Below are 20,136 nucleotides of genomic sequence, written 5' to 3'. Positions count from 1 at the left end.
GCGCTCGGCCTCCGCCGCCAGGGGCCGCTGTGGGCGCGGCGCGGGGCGCGCTTCCGCCGCGGGCAGCACGCGCGGGCCGCCGCCATGAAGCCGGTAGGGGCCGTGAGGGGAGCGGGCCGGGGGGCGCGGGGACGGGAGCCCGGGGCGGACGGGCGGGACCGGGAGCCGTGGCCGGGAGCGGCCGGTGCCGCCGCCCCGGGGCTCTGGGAGCGGCAGAGCAGTGCGGGTGCTTTGGGTGGGCACCGGCGGCGCAGCGCAGGCTCGTGTCTCACCCCGAGAGGAACGCTGACCTTTCAGCGCCTTCCCCGTAATCTAACATAGAAAGGGAAGCTAAAGTTGAGCTGCCAAAAATCCCGGATTCACGGATTCAGGGCGTGTTCCCAGTGGAACCCGCAAGGATCGTGGAGCCCAACTCTTCAGAGACTGGCCCGCACAGGGAGCGATCCCGCAGTCTTGCCGTTGTTAGCACCATGCTCCAACCATCTGAGCTAAGGATTCCGGGAGCCCCGCACTGATCCGGCCGCTTGTCCCCTTTGTCAAGGGACACATCATCCCTAACAGCGATTCGATGCGCGCTTTGTCTGCGCAGGCCGTGTCCATTCGCATCCCGAGCACCCTTGGCCGGGTGTCGCAGGTTTGGCACGGCCGCGTACACTGGCCCGCGCCTGCGGGTTTCTCGGCCCACGGTGCCTCCCCGAGCTCTGGCCCCGTAACCCTGCTCCAGTGCAGCTGCTGCTGTGAGCCCTGCAGCAGGCAACCTCGCCAGGCCCTGCAGCTGCCGGGCGGGGAGAGTTTCAGGCAGGAGAAAGCCAAAGCTCAGCTTCGGGAGGTGTCCTGAAGGAGGACAGTTGCCCGAGGCTGTGGCCTTGGGCGTTAAAGTCCCCCGAGGTACTTTACGAAGTGCTGGGGAACAGCAGGACCCTGAGGAGATGACAGAGTGCTTGGAAGCACACAAAGGACTGTGCCCTAACAAGCTGTGTACCATACCTGGAGTATCCATGTATCTAAAAGTGATGGACATAGGGTTTAATAAAATAGTTATCAGAGAATGTTTCTGTAAAACATCTGTCACAGTGCTCTCTTCTCAAGGATGTAACACAGTTGCGTAAATTTGAGACTAACTGATGATACTCTTAGCAAGAAACACATTGTTCTGTCCTGATAAAAATAGGAACTGAGAGATCTTAAACAGTGGAATAAATTTTGCAGAGGCTGTTAACATGTCGGAGACTTGTAGCTTTCTGTTTGTTTTCTAGAGAAAAAACACAAAGCGAGTTCCAAGTTTTCGCAAGTTACTGAGAACTAGTCAAATAAAACTCGACAATAAATTAAAGAATAAACAGTACAAGCAGAAGAGTGCTGCTAAAAAGTATCGTAAAGAACAAAAGAAGCTAAGGGAGGCTGTCAGAGATGCTATTTCTAGAAAGCCTTTTCCATTGGAGGAAAGCAAGAAGAAACAAGTTGGTAAGTGTTTTCTCAGGTATGGGGGTTACTGAATATCCTGCTGCTTCCTGTTGTAAAATTTGAAAAAACAACACTCCATTTTCTGTGTACAAATAGTTGCTGTTCCTGTTGAAAGAATGGGAGACTTGTGAAAAATACAAAATGTAGCCATTCTGGCACCTAGAACGGTCAGTTAAAGATGGTAGAAATGTGTTTGCACTGATCATTACTGGACGTCATAGTAAAGGGGCAGTTCTCTGGGATAACAAAGCCCACATACATAATGGTCAGTGGGCTCCAGGTAGAAGTAAAGTGGTCTCAAAAATGTAGGCATGGTTGGGTTTTCAAGGATTACTGTACATATGGGATCTTAATCTGTAAACATTATCTCCTAATATAGCTAGGAAATGGGAAGAAAAAGAGGAAGAAGATGCTCTTCCACTGGACATGATGGATGAAGATGACTTAAAATTGATGGAGGATCTGGCCCAAAGAGCATCCTTTTTAACCAGAGATCTTTCTTCCAAGTGAGTTGCAAGGCCTCCTTTTCACACTAATTCAGCCTTGTGTGGTTAATGTGTAATTAATGTGCGAAGTAATGCATACATCAGGAGGTCTCTTTCAGTCTGGTGTTTCTTTGCAGCTCCGGTTCAGTGTTTCCTCAGCCTGTCAGGACTCCAGTATTAACGTATCAATGTGTATCAGTACATTCAGGTGCTCTGCCTAACCTTCAGGACACTTTTTCTGCAGTGTTCTTTCCTGGGAGGTCCCTGTCTGTGAGATGAGTAGCATCCCTCAAACTGAAAGGAATGCTTTGTTCTGTAAACAGAGTCTTTTTTCTATATAGAGTATTCAGGACTTTCCCTGGACTATGGGCCGCTATACATATTACACTGCAAATTGCTGGAAAAAAATAAAAAGGGTTCTGTAAGCCTTGTCTGTAAACACATGCGACACTGAAACATTCATACAAAAAAATTGTTACCAGTTTTGTGGACTGAGGCATTGGGGAGAGTTCACAGTGATGCATATAGGAAGGTAGTGCTCCTGGTGGTAGTCTTTGCAGACACACTTCTACAGAGTTCTCTGGTTACGTGATTGTTTGAAAATCTTAGCTTGTCTTTTTTGATGGATGTGAAAAGACTCTATGCCTAGCTGCTGTAGGGTGGTTTTAATTTGTTACTGCTGATTCTGCTTAGTAATTAATAATCCAGTCTAGTTTCAAAGGAAAGTAGTAAATGGCTTTTATTTACAGTGTTGCAGTTGTGCTGCACAGTCCCTTGTAGCCAAACTGCAAGATGTTAAATTAGAAGACTTTTGTTAAACCTTCCCCTTTCCCCACATTAACTAGGTGTGACATAAGTTTAAAGTCTTGCAAGACTTGAAATTCATTGTGTGGTTTTATTTAGAGATACTTTGCAAAATGTAGTTCTGTGTGTCTTACATTCATTATGCCAGAATGGTTTTAGAATGGTAGGAAAACAGTGGAAGCAGTTGCTTTTTTACCTGTTTCATTGTTTTGGGCATTTAGTTCCTTTCGTAGTGTTCCCTGAAATTGGAGAACTTGTCTTTTCAATCTGCTTTACTCTGGTCAGCTGCAATCTGTCTTACAGACTTGTCAGATACTCATATTAGCGCAGACTAAATACTTTCCCTGTTGTACGCTTATGTGTAGCTCAGGAGCATCCCTGTGAAAGGGTGACACAGCACGCTGTGTTGTTGCTGTCATTGGAGAGAGGTGTGTGACACAGGCTTTGCCAGCGGGCAGAGTAGAAGAGTTACAGGAGCAGTGGTAAAAGCAGCCATGGAGTAGGGCAGATAAAAATGGTCACTGAGCCACTCATTGTCACGTCCTGGTTAAGCCTCACCTAGAAGGTCCAGACACAGTGAGGAAGAGAGAGGCTGTGTGACATGTTAAGGAAGGCTCTGGACTGTTTGCTCAGTGAGAGGATCCTGGTCCTGCTGGTTGCAGGTGGAGTCCTTCATGGCAGGACTGCTTGGGGTGGTTTAATGGGTCTGAGCCCTGCCAGGGCAGCTGCTCTGCTGTGGGGGAGCACAGAAGGGGAGGAAGGACAAGTGAAACAGCCCCTGGCCTAGGTGAGAGGCAGACACTTAATGCAGCTGGTCAGGCATGGCTCTTGTCAAATTACATGGCTGGTTCATTTCGTTTGCCTCGTGTTTTCCAGTGAACCCGTTCACGTCAAAAAACGAAAACGTGAAAGTGTGATTGAGAAATATGAGAAGGTGCCAAGACGTTTGCAAACAGAGCCAGAAAAAGAACTCATCCATCTGCTCCCCATCAAAGACAAGAGTGGCATAATTCCTCAAGCTGTGGAAAAGCCAGGTAAGACACAGGTTCTTGAACTGGTAGAGTAGCCAAGAAGTATATAATTTATTTGTTTAAAATTTCACAGTATTTATTATGTGCTTGACACTAGACACTCTGTTTTTGCAGTTCTAAATATTGCACATGATGAAGAAGAGGACACAGAAGGTACAGAGGAAGCAGAGGGTAATAAAGCTTTTTTCTTTGCTTTTTTGTTGGCTTTTTTTCCCCAAATCACTGACATACCTGAAAAGTATTTTGCTGTTCCCCAGGAAAGCTTGCAATTGAAGTGTATTTTGTTCGGGATGTTTTTCAATATGTTCATTAGCATGTTGCCATCAAAGCATAACCATTATTTAAAGCTTCCCCTCTTACCTGTTAGAATGTCAGGAATGGCTGACTTCAGATTCTCTTTCTTCAAAATTATTTTGATTTTTCACCTAGAACTGCTGCTTGCATGAAGTTCCTTTTATCCTTTGTGTCATATTTGCTAGTAAGAAGGAAATATTGGTGTTACATAAAGAATGTCTGTGTGGTTCTATTTTGATTACTCTGAGATCATTTTGAAATGCAGTTCAGGACACAGATTTTTGTGGGCTTTAAGTGTCTCTCTTTGTCTTTAAAATTTTTTTACTTGAAACATCACTACCAGGAAACAGAGTTTCATTTGCAGTTGGCTATTGAGTTAATGCTCATTTTCAAATAACGTGGTGACTTCTGGTTTCTTACTGTCTAAATGGAATCTGAGGTTGAGGTTGAGGTTGACTTATAGCAAAATAAGACTCAGAAAACGCTAACAAAAACAATTGTATTTTTAAAAGAAGTGAATGGTGAATAATTTGATACAAATTGCAGAGCACTGCAGTTTCTTGGCGTGATTGGGGTAATATGTTGAGTTTATATGTTCCCATTGCAGTCAGACAACACCATGGGCAGATGCAAAAACATTTAATCCACTTCTTTTTGCAAGCAAAAGATTTTGAAGTGGAGCAAAAATGAATCTGTGGGTTAATAAGATCTAGCAAAGTAATTCTTAGAGCTTCTTTGACAGTGAAACTTCTTGTGTTACTCTCATGTGGCCTTACCAGGGTAGCTGTTTGAAATGCAGTATCTGCAACATGGCATTTGTTGAGTGACTTCCCCTCTTTTCTAACTCTCACATCTGTGCCAGACTTTAATGAGGAGCCCCTGCCTGTTCTCACTCCTGAGGAAATGGCTGCTCAAAGGAGACAAAAGCTGCAGGAGAGGAAGGTGCACATAGCTGCCTTAGCATCTGCCATTCTCTCAGAGCCAGACAGCAATGTAGGTACATTTACTTAATCTGCATGTATGTGTCTGTGTTGTGCCCTAAGTCAAGGAACAAAGATCTGAATGAGCAAAGAGTAGCAAAAGCACGGGAATATATGGTAGAACAAGGAAAAGGTCAGTGTTGTATTGCTTTTGTTATTTTCTGTACAAGATATCTTGTTTGTTAAGCATGACCCTTACATAAGCGCTGATTTCAGGGTTGTATCTGACAGTTGTCAATGCTTTGGGATATACTAACAATTTTCATAAATTTTGTGCAGGTTTGTAATTGCAGGATATTTTGAAAATTCCTGAGACTGAAATTTCTGTTTTGATATCTATAATTTCCTGGCTCTTTATGCAGTGCTAAGTGGAGTCTGAGTAACTGCTGAATTAATGTACGTTGTGCTTGTCCCTTGGTTTGCAGTTCTTCATCTGATGTCTGCCTATTTTCTTCAATCAGATTAAGAAGCTGAAGGAGCTGCGTGCCATGCTGATGGAACAGGATGCTAACGTGGCTGTGATTGTAAGGAAGCTGGTCATGGTGTCTTTGATGGAGATATTCAAAGATATTGCACCTTCATACAAAATTCGACCTCTGACCGAAGCAGAAAAAGCTACCAAGGTGAAATATCAAATCTATTTATAGTGTGTATGAGTAGTTAAGAATGTTTTCAGCTATGGCAGATACTAAGGCTGATTTGTTTAATATGAATTTATGGTTTTGAGCAAAGGGGAAAAATACACAAATACTTGTGGAAGCTCTGAAGTTGTGACACTTTCAGGAAGAGAGGTTTTGGTTTTGAACCTTTAGTTCTTACATACTTGCTTCAATAAGTAGGTGACATGCATGGTAATGGAGGGGAAAAGTAGTATCTGAAAGTAGTGTACCAAACCTGGGTGATCCTCCTCATAAACCTTGGAATAAGGTCCTGCACTAAAGAGAGTTAGAAAGAAAGGAAATTATGTGATGTTGTCACCTAACTGGCATAGATTTCTTTGAAATGTGTTCAACAATTTGCTGAACAAATAGAGTGTAACTCTTTTTTTCTGGAGCTTGTTTTTAACCAATTTTTAGAAGGTTTTTTGGATATAGGTTTTGTGCAGTTATATAATCTTATATATATCAAGGGTTTTATATATATAATATATATATGTAAGAAAAATAACGTCTAGTTGATAATCTTACTTCAAGCTCTATAAATAAAATAGGCCTAACTGGAAAAGGCCCTCTGAACACATCTGTAAAAAAATGCAGAAATATTTTATTTTTTATATATTTCTAAAAATGTCTGTCTAGATGAAAAAAATACTTAAGATACCTGATATTTGTTTTAAAACTTTTTTTCCACCATTGTCTAATTTCAGTATAAATAAAATCTCATTTCGATTATGTTCACAGGTTAAAAAAGAAACACAGAAACTGAGAGAATTTGAAGAAGGCCTTGTAAGCCAGTATAAATTTTACTTGGAAAATCTGGAGCAAACAATTAAAGGTACAGTTAACACTTCCCATTTTTTGTCGTAAAGGCAAAATTGTTTGCAGCAGTTTCCCTCCTCTGAATGGATGGTACATTCTGTCTTTGAGATAGCACTTGCATGAAGTATGCCTGCAGTCACTAAAATTTAAATATTTATAAGATCACCGTCATTCTGAAGACTAATCACTAAAAATAATATTTTGTGTAGATTGGAAGCAGAGGAAGTTGAAGAAAAGCAATGTCATCTCATTAAAGGCATATAGAGGTCTAGCAGAGGTAGCAGTGAAGTGTCTGTGTGAGCTGCTTGTGGCCCTCCCCCACTTCAACTTCCACAATAACATTATTGTTCTCATTGTTCCACTCATGAGTGATCCATCAAAAATGGTAAGTGATTTTCTGATTAGGGAAAGAGTTCTTGTTTTGTGTAAATAGAATTATTTCTGAGCTTTATTCCACAATATCCAGATCTTTTGGCTATATCTTCTCACTGTTTTACAGGCTTTACAGTGTTTTACAGTGTGCACTTTATAATTGGTAAATACCATGAGTATCATATGTTACTAGCTCTTGTTGAGGACTTGGCTTTACAGAACAATTTCTGTGTTTTGCTTTTCAGATTTCTGAACTGTGTGTTGAGGCAGTTAAGAAGCTCTTTAAACAGGACAAGTTGGGCTATGCTTCACTTGGTGTAGTTAAAGTCATTTCCGGCCTTGTGAGGGGTAGAAATTATGATGTCAGACCTGAGGTAAGAGTCTTTCTGTTGTACCTCACAATATTCTTCTGTCAAAAGTTTCAAAAACCCCCAAATGTTAAAGTTACTGCAGCTGCTGGCTACAGACAAGCAGAATTTCCTCACTCTGTCAGACCACAGACAGTTCAGGATTAGGCTGAGCCAGAGAGCTGGAGAGGTATAGGGCAAGGGAAGGAGACTGGGAGGTGGAGATCAGATTCTGCCAGAGACATGGCTTAAGTCAGGCAGGGAGACTTGAAGTCAGAGGCAAATGGAGGAATGGATAGAAATGGACAGTGCTGGGGAAGGAACTGGGAGCAGGGGTCAAGAGATACAGGTGTGAAGAAGGAACAGGAGGCGAGTAAACAGAAGAACTGTTGACCCGCAAAGCCCACTAGCTTGAACGGAATTCAGCATTTCTTACCCTTAGTTCCTATGAGGTTGTAGATGACCTTTCGTTGTATTTACTTTATTTTACAATAGGTGTTAAAAGTTTTTCTTCACTTAAGAATTAAGGAAGTAGAATTACAAAAAGATTCTGAAGACATTGCACCAAAGAAAAGGTTCATGACTTACAAAGAGAAAAGAAAAAATCTTTCCAGAATGCAAAGAAAGGTAGGATGTGCTTTCTCATGCTCTACTTCTGTTACTTTATGTGGCAATTTTTTCCAGCAATGTTTGCACATCTGCTGTTGCCATTGTTAATTCTCAGCATCAGTGATCAGTTTCTGCATTGTACTTGAAAATTATGAGGTTCTTCAGGGAATTTAATTATCTTCCTGTTTTTCTCCTCTTTTCTGTGTTGACAATGCTTTTGATTGGTTGTTTCTGATAGGATGAGGGTTACCCTGTAGAATCACAGAGTGACTTAAGCAATTCACCAATTAAGCAATTAAGCATGGAAAATTTGTTCTTTGGGTATCTTTTCAACCTGGATATCCAGACTGGTGGAAACATTGAATCTGTTGTCTTAAAATCAACTGTATATTTTCAGTGGAAGAAAGCAGAAGAGAAACTGGAACGAGAACTCCTGGAAGCAGAAGCATCAGAAAGTAAAGAAAAGAAACTGAAGTTGGTAAGTAATTTAGAGATTATTTTCCTTCTTTAGCACAGTGGCAGATTCTAACCCTTTTGTAGCTGTCTTCCCTCCATCCCAACCTGTCAGCATTCCACATCTCTAGAACATGCTGTCAGCTAACAAACACTTTGCCTGTGACAGAGATTTAGGTTTTGGTGAACCACGCTCTCAGTTTAGCCAGGAAGGCCAATGTAGCCATTCCTGTTCCCTTCTGCTGTCTGCTCAAAATAGAATTGAATCCATTGACAAATGTCCTCCAGGTGCCCTTTGTGCCATAGGACACTGTGTAGTGGGTATTGCAGCCCCTCAGAGGGACCTTTAGACAAAGGATGAGTGTGGCTGTAGCCAGGCGAGAGCCAGGGGCAGGAGAGCACTGGAGGACTTGCGCTTTTCAGCATGAGAAGAGCAGAAATGACAGTGCCAGGACTAGTTTGAAAGGCCTGAGTGCAGGCTTGGACAGAGAAAAGCATTTCAGCTAAGTTTAAGTGAAGTAGAAATGTCTGTTTTACATGATTAGCTGTTTAATTTTGTTTTCTTTCCTTCAGCACACAGAGACCTTGAATATTGTATTTGTAACTTACTTCAGGATCTTGAAGAAAGCTCAGAAGTCTCCACTTTTGCCAGCTGTGCTAGAAGGTCTTGCAAAGTAAGAACTGATTACCTTATTTTGTGTGTGTTGGAAAAGACATAAACACTAAAGAAGTTTTTGTCTCTGAAAGGGATTTAAGCTGTGAGAAAAGATACTCTTTTTTTGGAATTCTTTTATTTCTCTGCTGAAGTTTTCCGCTGTTTCCAAAACCATTTCAATGTGATTTGAAATTTCCCATGGTAGAATTGATGGTGGTGCAAATGCCGCAGGGAGTGATGTGATTCTGTTATTTTGTCTGATTAATTGCTAAAGGACACGAGCATGTTGTTAATGCTCTAGAAAAGCCATGATTAGCATGTTGGGGGCTGAATTATTCTTCCCTGTGAAGATACTAAATGTTCAGCATTTGATTTAGTCTGCTTTTAAGGTGTGGATCTTGGCAATTCAGAACACTTTGAACTGAGTTTACAGATAATGTCTATAGTTTAAAAATGAAAATCTCTTTGATTCAAGGTTTGCTCATCTCATAAATGTGGAATTTTTTGATGACCTATTGATTGTCCTTCATTCTCTTATTGCATCTGGGGTAAGTTGAATTTTATTACAGTTTTCTTAAAATTACTTTCTTTTGGGTACTTAATATGTTTTGTATTGTTAGGATTTAAGCTATCGTGAGAGTCTTCACTGCGTTCTCAGTGCCTTTCATATACTCTCTGGTCAAGGTAGGAAATTTTTAAAAACAAATTTTTGTTCAATATTGCCTGAAAAATAGATGGAGTAAATGTGTTTGTTTGGGATTATGTTTATAGGTGATGTTCTTAACATTGATCCAATGAAATTTTACACACACCTGTACAAGACACTGTTCAGTCTACATGCAGGTAATTTCAGATTCTTATTTTCCCTGTTCAGCTAGATAAAGTTTATTCTGTTTCTTTGCTATCAAAGCCTTTATGTAGCTTAATAAACTACACTTTTTTAAAGATATCTGATTTCTGAGAAGATTATTGTCTAGTTTAAACTACTTTTTTTTTTTCTCGAGTTGCACATTGCATTACTGCAATACAAATACTTGAATTATTATTCCAGTACATGGTAACAGGTTCTAATTGTGTCATTTCATTAGGAAATGCCAGGTGTTTGATCTTGGATAAGCATTTAGTCTGTTCTCAGTTCAAATTTTTTTACTTCCTTATAATTATTTCTTTCAGTGACAATTTAAAAATTCTTGTCTTTTTTCTCTCTCTCCAGTAAAGAAAAAACACCTGATTTTTCCAATATAATTCTAAAAATTTTAATTTAAATTTTGGTTTTGAAAATTTTCTAGTATATATTTCTGATTTTTATAATGATAACATTTTTATGTTCTAATCTAAATTTTCCAGTAATTCTGAGAAATGGAATAATCAGCGAAAAAAAAGATTTATGAAATTTGAAATCAACATAATTTTAATTAACTTCAGAAATGTGAATTCACTAGTACTAAACAGTTAAGAATAAACATTCTGCACTTCTGGTAGAAGAAGTCTGGTAAAAAACTAGATCTTTTCACTGTTTAAGCATTTATAGAAAATGATACAACGAATTCATTTAGGATTAAAACAGTAGCTGTGTTTAATGATTAGATATTTTTGATGGAACAAGTATTTTCTTAGAATGGAACACAGAAACAATGGTACATTTTTTCTGTTCAAAGCTGGACTATTTTGACCAAAAAGGGTGGATGCTTAATGTCTGGATCGCATGAGAGGTGTCTGAGCCTCCCAGCTTTCATGCTGTTCTCAGTTCCAGTGTCAGCCCATAGCAGAGTATCCAGCTGAATGTCCATGAAGTGGTTCTTTACTCTTTGTATGAAATTCTGCTTTTGAGGTGGCACCAATGAGGACATAGGGATTGTGCTGCAGTGCCTGGATGTCATGTTTGCCAAGAGGAGAAAGCAAGTCTCCCAGCAACGAGCTCTTGCTTTCCTAAAGCGACTTTCCATCCTTGCTCTTCATGTACTTCCAAATTCCAGTGTTGGGATCTTGGCAACAAACAGGGTGTTCATGCAAGTAAGTTTTACTTGTTCAAAGTTTTAGCTTACTGGCTAAAGGTTATTGAATTTTTTGATAAAATAATTTTGTGAAAAAATGTTAAAGCATCTTTAACAAGAATGATGAAAACAGAATATGCTTAAATGCTGCTAGAACTGAAAGAAGTGGAATGAATCCTGAAACTGACTCAACCATGTTATAATGGGGTGGGTAATACAAACAACTCAATTTCTGGTTTTCCGTGTTGCAGACGTTCCCAAGGATGGACCTCTTACTAGACAACGAATCTCAAGGCAGTGGGGTTTACCTCCCAGAATTAGACGAACCAGAGCATTGCAATGCCCAGAACACAGCACTGTGGGAGCTGCATCTACTGCAGGTTTGTGAGGAACTCAGGGATTTGGGAAGTAACAGCAGTAAATTGCCACTCAATGTTTAGGTGCTTTACACAAATGGAGAACAGAGGTCTTCAGGTTTATCTGTCAAATCTTGGCCCACATGAGCCTACAGAGTGGAAGACCAACACAGTGATATGGAAGGATGAGCTCAAAAGGAGATGTTACACATCCCCTATTATAATACCACACTGGTTCTTACTGCAGGTTGCCTCATTTAGATTCCTTTGGAGACTTATTAGATCTGTTAAGTTCCCTTGCGGTCCAGCCCTTGTTCTAAGAGGAATTGACACCTTGATCTGTCATTCTAGTCACGGTTTGGGAAGGGCTTCCTCTGCCCTTTGTCCCTGTTTTCTGGGAGTAGGAATTATCTAACTGTGGAGAGTCATGCTCACAGCATGATATGAGGGAATAAATGCATGACTGGGCATTCTCGTTCACTTAATCCCACAGACTGACTGATTTTGAGGTACTCAGTTACTAAAATAAAAGCAGACCTTCCATCTTACAGAAATGGAAATAAATATGAGATTCTGTAGATAAATACATTATCCCTTTCTGTCTGTCTACTGCTTTCCTTCTTCCGTTCTTTCAGAGACATTATCATCCAACAGTGCAGAAATTTGCATCTCACCTTATTGCTGGAGCTCCAGCTGAAGGCTCAGGAGCTCTTCCACTTGATTTGAGCCAAAGGTGAGTTATCAAAGAGTTGCTTTTTTTCTGAATAGGCCCTGAAAGGAAGCTGTTGCTTATACTATATTAAAGGAGTAATAAAGGAATTCCTAACAATAATTATCTATAAAATTAAGGACTCTGATCTTCAAAATCTCTTTGCTCTTCTGCCAGTACAGAATGCTGGCTGCCTTTTTATTTTTATTTTTTTTTCCTTTTCCCTGTTGAGGAAAGGGTGTGACAGGGCAAACATCGTGTTTGTCAGGGTGTGACAAGGGTAAACATCTCCAAGAGCAGTGTGTTTTCTTCCCCGGGAGCAAAATATCTTCAGCAGCAGCCCTGGTCTGAATATGGATCAGGATCACTGCCCTGGGGCTGTCCAGTGGAAACTAGAACCCAAGTTGCAGTGTAAGGTCTGTAGTAGGTTAAAACATGAGAACAGCCATCCAGGCTCAGACTAAGATCTAATTCAGCATCATGTCTTTGGCAGTGGCTGGCAGCAGGTGCCTTGTGAAAAGTGAAACCAGAGCATACATGTAAAACATGCTCTGAGCAGGCCTCTGACAGGTTTCAGCCTGGTGGATTTCCTGAACCTGATCCCATTTTCTGTTAGTACCTCTCTCTTCATGGAGTTCTTTTCAAAACTGTTCAATGTCCCTTGAATCAGAGCTGCAAATGCAGCATTGTTTGATAAGGCTTCTGTGAGTCCACAGCTCCTTATGGTAAGATCTGCTTTCTTTTGTTTTGAACCTGGTGCCAGTTTGCTTCGTTTAACAGCCCCTGGTTGTTGCTGTGGGAGCTCAGTCATATCATACCTCCATCGACTGTCTCTCCTGGATGGAGGGATCCATCTCACACATGGAGCTGTTCCATATCTTCCATACACTTAATGCATGTTCCTGTACCAATTTAAACATTTCAAGATGAAATTGGAGGCTCAGCTGCAATGTTTGAGATGTGGATCATCTATGGATTTATACACTGATGTAACTAATTTCTGTTGTGTTCTGTTTCTTTTCAACTCCAAACAGCACTAAAGTCACATTCCCATAAAAATGTCTGTCATAAAAAGAAGGCATTTTTTCTCTTAAGTGATAGTGGTCTGCTTAGAGCCTCCTGTTTTTATGTAGAGTTGCTTTTTCCAACATTAAATTTCATTTGCCATTTTACTGATCATCTCATACAGTCTGCCTGCAGTTCTTTACAGGTGGCTCGTTATTACTGCTACAAATAACTTGGTATTTTCCAGCTCTTTCTTGAGCCTGTTGGAAAGCTCAAAGGTCCTGGAAAAAAACTTGTGGAAATCCAGTTTCTTCCTGCCATTGCAAAAAATTACCATAGACTCCTGTCCTCTCTTTCCTGTGTTTTAACCAGTTTTTTCTGTGATAGTCCTCCCTGTTCTCCTATGGATGTTTTTTTCATAAAACTCCCTTCATAAAACTGTTGGAAATTCTGGCAGATTGTGTCAGCTAGACCATCTTTGCCTACCTTTATTTCCACCCCCCACCCCCCCTCCATTTTTCAAGTATGTACAGATCACAGCTCTGGGAAGACAGCAGTTTTCTTGTGTCAGCATTTTACTTTCACTTGCACTGTTTCCCAGCCATGGACTCCTGATCTTTTCCATGTGATGCTCATTACTCTGAGGAGCTCTGAAGTGTGATGGAGGGGGAAAGGCGTTTGTGTGAGATGTTGCTCTTGGATTGGTGATGGATCAGCTGAAGTTGTATTTATCTAATGCCTGTTTATTTACTGTAGGTCTGCTACAGAACTTTTTGAGACATACTGTATGAAAGGGATGACCTTTAATCCTCCTGTTGCATCAGTAACACCCAGAAGAAAGGTACTGTTCTCATCTCTCTGTGTCCTTTTTTAACCATGTGGCACACCAATATAACCTGTATCTGCTGGCTCACTATGCAGTGCCCAGGTATTGGCACACTCGGTGTGGCTTTCTGGTTTCTGTACTTTCTGCATCATGTATATTTTTTTAACTGGCAAAAGATAGGACTGAGTATAAGGAAGGAAAAAAAAGCTGTATAAATAGTCCTACCTCCCACAGCATCAGTTAACATAGCAAGATTAATATGGTAGCTGTTATTTTGCACTTTGCAGTGGTTCAGTGCAGACTTCTTGGCTCTTTTCTGTAATGATGAACTAATGTTTGTTCACAAAGCAATAATAAAAAGCCAGCTCTTTCCCCAGGGTGGGTAGTTGCCAAGACAGCTGGATTTCCATAGTGCTTGATTCATTGTGTCGAGGGATACTGATCCCTGCTAGTGTCACTGCAGCTTTAAAGTGGAAATTTGAGGGGAACAAAGAGTTGATGTGAAAAGAGAAGAAATGGGGGAAGTGTATTTATATCCTCAGCACTTGGATGTGTTCAAGATGCCAGCCTCCATTAAATGTCCAGTGAGTGGTGTGTCCTTTAAAAAAGTGATCTTTTTCCTCCTTTCTAATGCAAACATTATAACCTATTAACCTTGTCAGTGCTCCACTTTGTAACTCAGTAATGTCAGTTGAAGCCTTGAGAGCACAATTTTTTTTTCCCATTTTAGAGAAGCAACTTCTGAAAATGTGTTTGTACTTAACTTATTCACTTGTTTTATAATGACTCCTTGATGTGTGTGTCCTGCTGGGGAGTTGCATGAGCAGCTCTGACTGAGCAAGACTGAGAACAGCAGATGGGAGAGAAATTTGGGTTGAATAAGGAAATGCACAAGCTCCTTTAGGGAGCAGAAACAATGGAACAGCAAGATCACAAAGTGTCCATAGATGGCTATAATGGACCTAATGGGAAAATTACCTTGGGATCTTGCCTGCTGTATGGTTTTCTGGCTCATTTAACAAATTTTGGCAGTATCTGAGTTTTACCCTCTGTGTCCCGCATGTGCTCTGTGTGCCAGGCTGCCAGTCTGTCAGCATCTCCCTGCTCTTGACAGAAGCTCCAGACTGGAGCCCTGTGCACCACTAAGGAGAGGCTCTCATTTCTCCAAGAGTGCACAAAGTACTTGACTCTGGGAATTTTAAGACTTTCACAGGGAAGTTTAAATTATGTGCATGATCATCATTCTTCATTTGAGCACCAGGAAAACGCAGGGCTCCAGGTGTGGCTGGAGGCAGACGGGTCAGGGGATTCCTTTCTGACCCACAACCTGTGCTGTGAGCACTGTTGCTTTTGCTGGCCTTTTGGTCAGAGGTGCTTGATTTATAAATGTGTGCTGTCACCAAACTGTGCTCGATTTGTATTTGTAAGGTGTGTTGAACAGAAGGCAGTGTGTGAAGCCCCCAGAGCTGGAAGCCATGGCTCTGTGTAATCTTTTAAAGCCCAGCTTACCACAAACCACAAAAGACTCAGCAAACCCACGAAGGACTGCCTGACATGGGGCTTGCTTGTAGCCAAGGGAGATTCCCTGCAGGTCAGGAGGAGTGAGCTGCCAGTTGGACAGGTCTAGTTCAGAGGAGGGGGACCATGAGAGAGAAACAAGACTGCTGAACTGAGGTAGGCATGGAAAACATGCCCTTGTTTAGTAATACAACTCATACTTTGTAATTTTCAGGATACCTTCTTGCAAATGGACTCATTTATAGATGAAGAACTAAACAGACAGCTTCAACAACACATCAGTGAGACTGTTGCTCACAAACCCTTGGATTTTGCTAAGCACTTGAAGGAGTCATCCTTGGCATAAATGTACCTATCAATCAAGTTCAGTTGGATTCTTAATTATGGAGAAAGATTGGCTGAAAGAAAGCACCAGTCATCATAAAAGGAATACAAGTAGGCTTTTGTGTGAATATAGAAACACAAAAACATGTAACAGCAGTTTTTCACACAGTTACAGGCCTGTCCCCATAAGCATCAAGCCCCTGTTCAGGGGGCTGGGGAATCACAATGAACTGTCATGTCAGTGTTTCAAAAATACACAAACCCAGGTAATTTAAGATTTCTTCGCAACCATGCACAATTGTATTTTTTATGTATTTTTCTAATTTTTATAACAGAATATAGACATATATATTTCTGTGAACTCACTGGGTTGTGTTGATAACTTAATAAATATTTTGAAAATGTTAATATAATATTGACTTTTTGATGTCTAAGTTACCTAGATATTTGGAATATGTATTGCATTTTTCCTGTTTTTCTCCTGATGTCTTTTAACCATTTATCTCATCTTGAAATGATTTTGCATTTGATGTTTTTTTCCCCTCTGATGAATCTTGATATTGGCAAATTGAGAGTATTGAATTTCAGTTCTAAACTACCATCATGATTGAATGCTGTACTGCAGTGTCTTCAATAAAGCATTGCTGTCAAGAATACTAGACAAATACAAGGTAAGAATGTTGGGGTTTTTTGATAGGTAATCCACTTTCTCCAAATATTATTTACTGTCTGATTGTTTTAGAATCCATTTTCAGCTGCGTGTTGGCTTTGCAAAGAGCAGGTGAAATATATGAAATAATCAAAAGGTGAGTATTGTCTTTATGTGAATCCCATTGTACAGGGGAATGTAGTTGGCTGACAGCCAATGCACTTCTGTAGTGTTTAATCTGTGATGTGATAATGGTACATGTGTAAGTTTTGCAAAGCTTTTCTTTAAGTCAGAAGATACCTTCTTTTCTCTAGGGTATGTAGTCCTTTATCCTGATTTATGGTTCTCAGATAATTTTACAATTCATCTATTTCTCTTTTAATACATGTTTTCAGTATTGATCACACTAGTTCACCAACTTCCAAGTAATTAAATATAAATTTACAAATGTTTTTAGAACAGACATCTGTGTGTTAAGGGATTAGAAAATACCTATGTATTATATTATACATACAAAATACCTATGTACTGTATTATGTGTGCAATGTAGACTACAAACCTATATACATAATATTGGTGGTTATACACGTTTCTGTTGGCTTAGGCTGTCATTCCCAGAGATTCTGACTAGTTCTTTTTTGGTTTGTTATTAAGTGTTTGCAAATACAGATGTGATTTAAATTCTGCAAAATTCCAGGGGACCCATTTGTCAGTACCTCTGGCAATTCAGGAAGGCAAAAACAAAAGGTCAACATCTTAAACCATTTATTTTTTTACAACATATACAAATACAGTTTATTCAAGTCAGCAGAGAGAAAACAATCCAGGTGGAAAGTCACTTTTAAAATTGTTCATTTTACATAGTTTCCAAATATATAAAGACTGGCACATAGTGATGTTGCATTGTCAGAATATTTTGACATGCTTGAAGAGGCAGAGGAAGACAACTGTACAAGTCATTCTGAAAGAGCTTATACATCTATTGGAGCAAAATCTATTTACTGCTATTTATTTTTGTGTTTAATTTGCTAACTCTGCCAAATGTCTATCACTATTTAAGTTACAAAGTATTTATCACAGACAGGAAAAAATTGCCACCATTGGTACATTTAGTGGGCTACCCTAAAAGTAAACTGAGTTTTATAGTGGAATAATAATAGACAGTGATTAAAAACCAGATGTTAACTGAAGCATTTGAAGAGCAGAACAGACAGCTGAGTTTCAGAAGCTACAGACTTAGCCTGTAAAGCTACCAGCAAGGTCTTCTCTTTCTGAAAATAAACTATGAGTGTAAGAGAAAGTGTTCTTGAAATATTTGGGTATTTCTGTGTTGAAGTGTCTAATTCTCAAAGGCCTGTGAGGTCTAGAAGCAGACACCTTTCTAAAAGCAGCTATTCAGACACCTCACCTAGTAATATAAAAGTGTCACTAGGCTGACAAAACCAAAAACTGAGATAGTATTTTTTAGTGTTCAGACTGCTCTTACTGGGGTCAGTAAGACAGAAGCAGGAAGCCCTTTGGGCGGCAGAGGAAGCAGCTCCTGGAGTGCCCAGAGCAGCTGAGCACGCACACAGGAGCTGGGACTGCCCAGCTTTTGGGCCTTACAGTCACACCCTGCAAGCAGCACCTGCTGCACAGGGAGAGGGTCAGAAATCCGTACAAAAGTAGCAGTTTTGAAATAGTACAGAATAAAATATTTCTGTGGTTTTGCCAATAGGCAACGGAGCAGGACAAGCAAGAGATTTCCACCTGTAAAGTGTGCAGTGCAAGGCCTGCTACTGCTCACTGCATGCTTCTGGAAGATGATTATTTACATTCCTTTCTTTCAAACTTTATCCTGGTAGCTGCTTCCTGTAAATATAAAAATGAATGTATTTTCCTAATTGATGTCCATACTCAGCCAAAAGCATGGAAAAGGACAAAGTTAGTCAGTTTTGTCATAGGAATGTGTGAACAGATTCCTGCAGAAATACAGTCTGTGGCTAAACAGAATAAACATTCCTATTAGCATAATAACTTAGCACATGAAAGCTCTTTAACTGGGCTTTCACAAAAGTTAACAATTCCCCCTTGCTGTTTAATGCTTCAAGTGGTATTATATTTCCACTACTTGGAACCACCAAGAGGAAGGGCACTGCCATTCTTTCCCAAATTCACTCCAAAGTATATCATGTTTCACCAAGAAAAGTTTACCTGGGTATTTACCAATACCTAGATATTAAATTAAGTGATGTATGTACATTAATGAAAATACTGGAACGAGTTCATTAGCCTTACACAATTCTACATGTCCACAGGCCTACAAAGTTAGGATTTCTGAATGAAAAGCCAAATATTTTGCTGTTCTCTTTCACCGTGATAAACAGCAGCAAAAGGAGGTTTTGACTATGAATGATGATGAAGATACTTCAGTTATTCCCACAGCTAGAAAAATTGTGGTACCAGAAATACTAAAAAAACCTGCTGATTTTAAATGGCCACAAGACTTCAGGCTAGTGTTAGGCCTATAGTGCACAAGAGGATAGGACTACTGCTGTTCCCCCTTTGCTTCCCCACGACTGATTTTTGTTTTGTTTTTATATCTATGTGACAGAAAAGCACTAGTGGATGACAACACGAGTATAAGTACTTTCTGTGTTGAATCCGATTACTTAGCAAGGGTGTCTGCCAGCCTACTGTGATACTAAAGGTGATGTTAGGAATTCTCAGAGCTGCTAAAGATTAAAAAAACCCCAAAACCCAAAAAAACCCATACCACCACCACCAACAGCAACAACAACAAAGCTAAACAGGTTAAGGGCAGACGACAGGACATTAAGTGCTGTTTTTAAAATGCCATAAAAACACCAAAAGGAAAAAAGTCTCAGTGATGTCAAACTGCTACCACGTTAAAATAACAGAGAGAATGAAGCTAACATTTAAAAAAACCGGTTGCACTAGTTGAATTGTGCAGCAGGTTAATGTATTTCCCAGTAATTCCAAAGTATTCCAAAGCAAACTATGCATATAAAACTTTGTGTAAGTTGTCACTTGTTAACATTTGCTTGGGATCAGTCTTTTCCTTGGGCAGGCTGCAGGGAGCACATGTCCCTCACAGGGGCTGCTGCTGTTGGAATTGGTAATGAGTTGAGGCTGAGCTGGCTGGGGGCTTGAGTTGGGTCATGTTGCCGATTTGCAAAATGCTGCTTTGGTAGGTAAGTTCAAAACTTTACTTTTGTGAAAGATGAGCAGTGGAAAGTGCATGGCCTCTGTGAGGATATGCCATGGAGAGATTTGACTTTTTCGTATGTCTGTGGTTATTTTTCCTGAAAGCTGGAAGTGACCTCAAGAGGGCACTTTTTTGCTTTGGTAAATGGTTACTTTACAGGCATTTTCTGTAGTGTATAGTGAAAGACTTCATCGTTTCTGGTGACAGAATGCAGGTTCTGTCGGCTTGTTTATGTGCCAGTTAATGACTTTGTTTTCTTATATTTCACTTTCTTATTCATAGGGGGGGCATTAGCTGTCATGAGACTACAGCCTGAAACTTCTTTCCTCTGTTTAGGGTTTGCTCTAGTGAAACAAAAACATGTGCAGAGCAGTTTGTTCCCCACAGACATTTCTTGTGGGAGATCAAAGGGATGGCTGACTGCAGCAGTTGTTTAATTTGTGCCCCTGTAATGGATTCTTTTAAATAACTAAACACATCAGTGATTCCCATGGAGGGGAAAAAAAGAGACTACCGCAACTTAGATAACAAAAGATGCACACGTAAAACTTCACAACAGTGTTTCTATGTAAACA

General features: G+C 40.3%; 1 protein-coding gene across 1 annotated transcript; it reads left to right on the top strand.

Moving 5' to 3' along the window:
- Positions 1-28: 28 nt before the first annotated feature.
- Positions 29-20,094, top strand: NOC3L (NOC3 like DNA replication regulator). Its single transcript, XM_066191215.1, has 21 exons — positions 29-93; positions 1,257-1,464; positions 1,844-1,970; positions 3,630-3,787; positions 3,899-3,955; positions 4,941-5,071; positions 5,520-5,681; positions 6,459-6,552; positions 6,746-6,921; positions 7,154-7,282; positions 7,751-7,882; positions 8,262-8,342; positions 8,891-8,991; positions 9,448-9,520; positions 9,593-9,656; positions 9,744-9,815; positions 10,804-10,985; positions 11,218-11,346; positions 11,958-12,055; positions 13,793-13,877; positions 15,595-20,094. Exons 1-21 carry the CDS (start codon positions 85-87, stop codon positions 15,724-15,726), a joined length of 2,400 nt encoding a protein of 799 aa, XP_066047312.1. The 5' UTR covers positions 29-84; the 3' UTR covers positions 15,727-20,094.
- Positions 20,095-20,136: the final 42 nt, after the last annotated feature.

Source organism: Chamaea fasciata, unplaced genomic scaffold, assembly GCF_029207755.1.
Source record: "Chamaea fasciata isolate MVZ Bird 193981 ecotype frontalis unplaced genomic scaffold, bChaFas1.0.hap1 SCAF_9, whole genome shotgun sequence".
In the NCBI taxonomy this organism is placed as follows: domain Eukaryota; kingdom Metazoa; phylum Chordata; class Aves; order Passeriformes; family Sylviidae; genus Chamaea; species Chamaea fasciata.
This window is presented reverse-complemented; position numbering and strand designations above follow the sequence as displayed.

What these genes read in the sequence shown, in the direction of transcription:
- NOC3L (XM_066191215.1), top strand. An exon ending in TTTCCAGAATGCAAAGAAAG is followed by an intron (nt 7,883 to 8,261) that starts GTAGGATGTGCT and finishes GTATATTTTCAG; the next exon opens with TGGAAGAAAGCAGAAGAGAA. An exon ending in AAGAAAAGAAACTGAAGTTG is followed by an intron (nt 8,343 to 8,890) that starts GTAAGTAATTTA and finishes TCTTTCCTTCAG; the next exon opens with CACACAGAGACCTTGAATAT.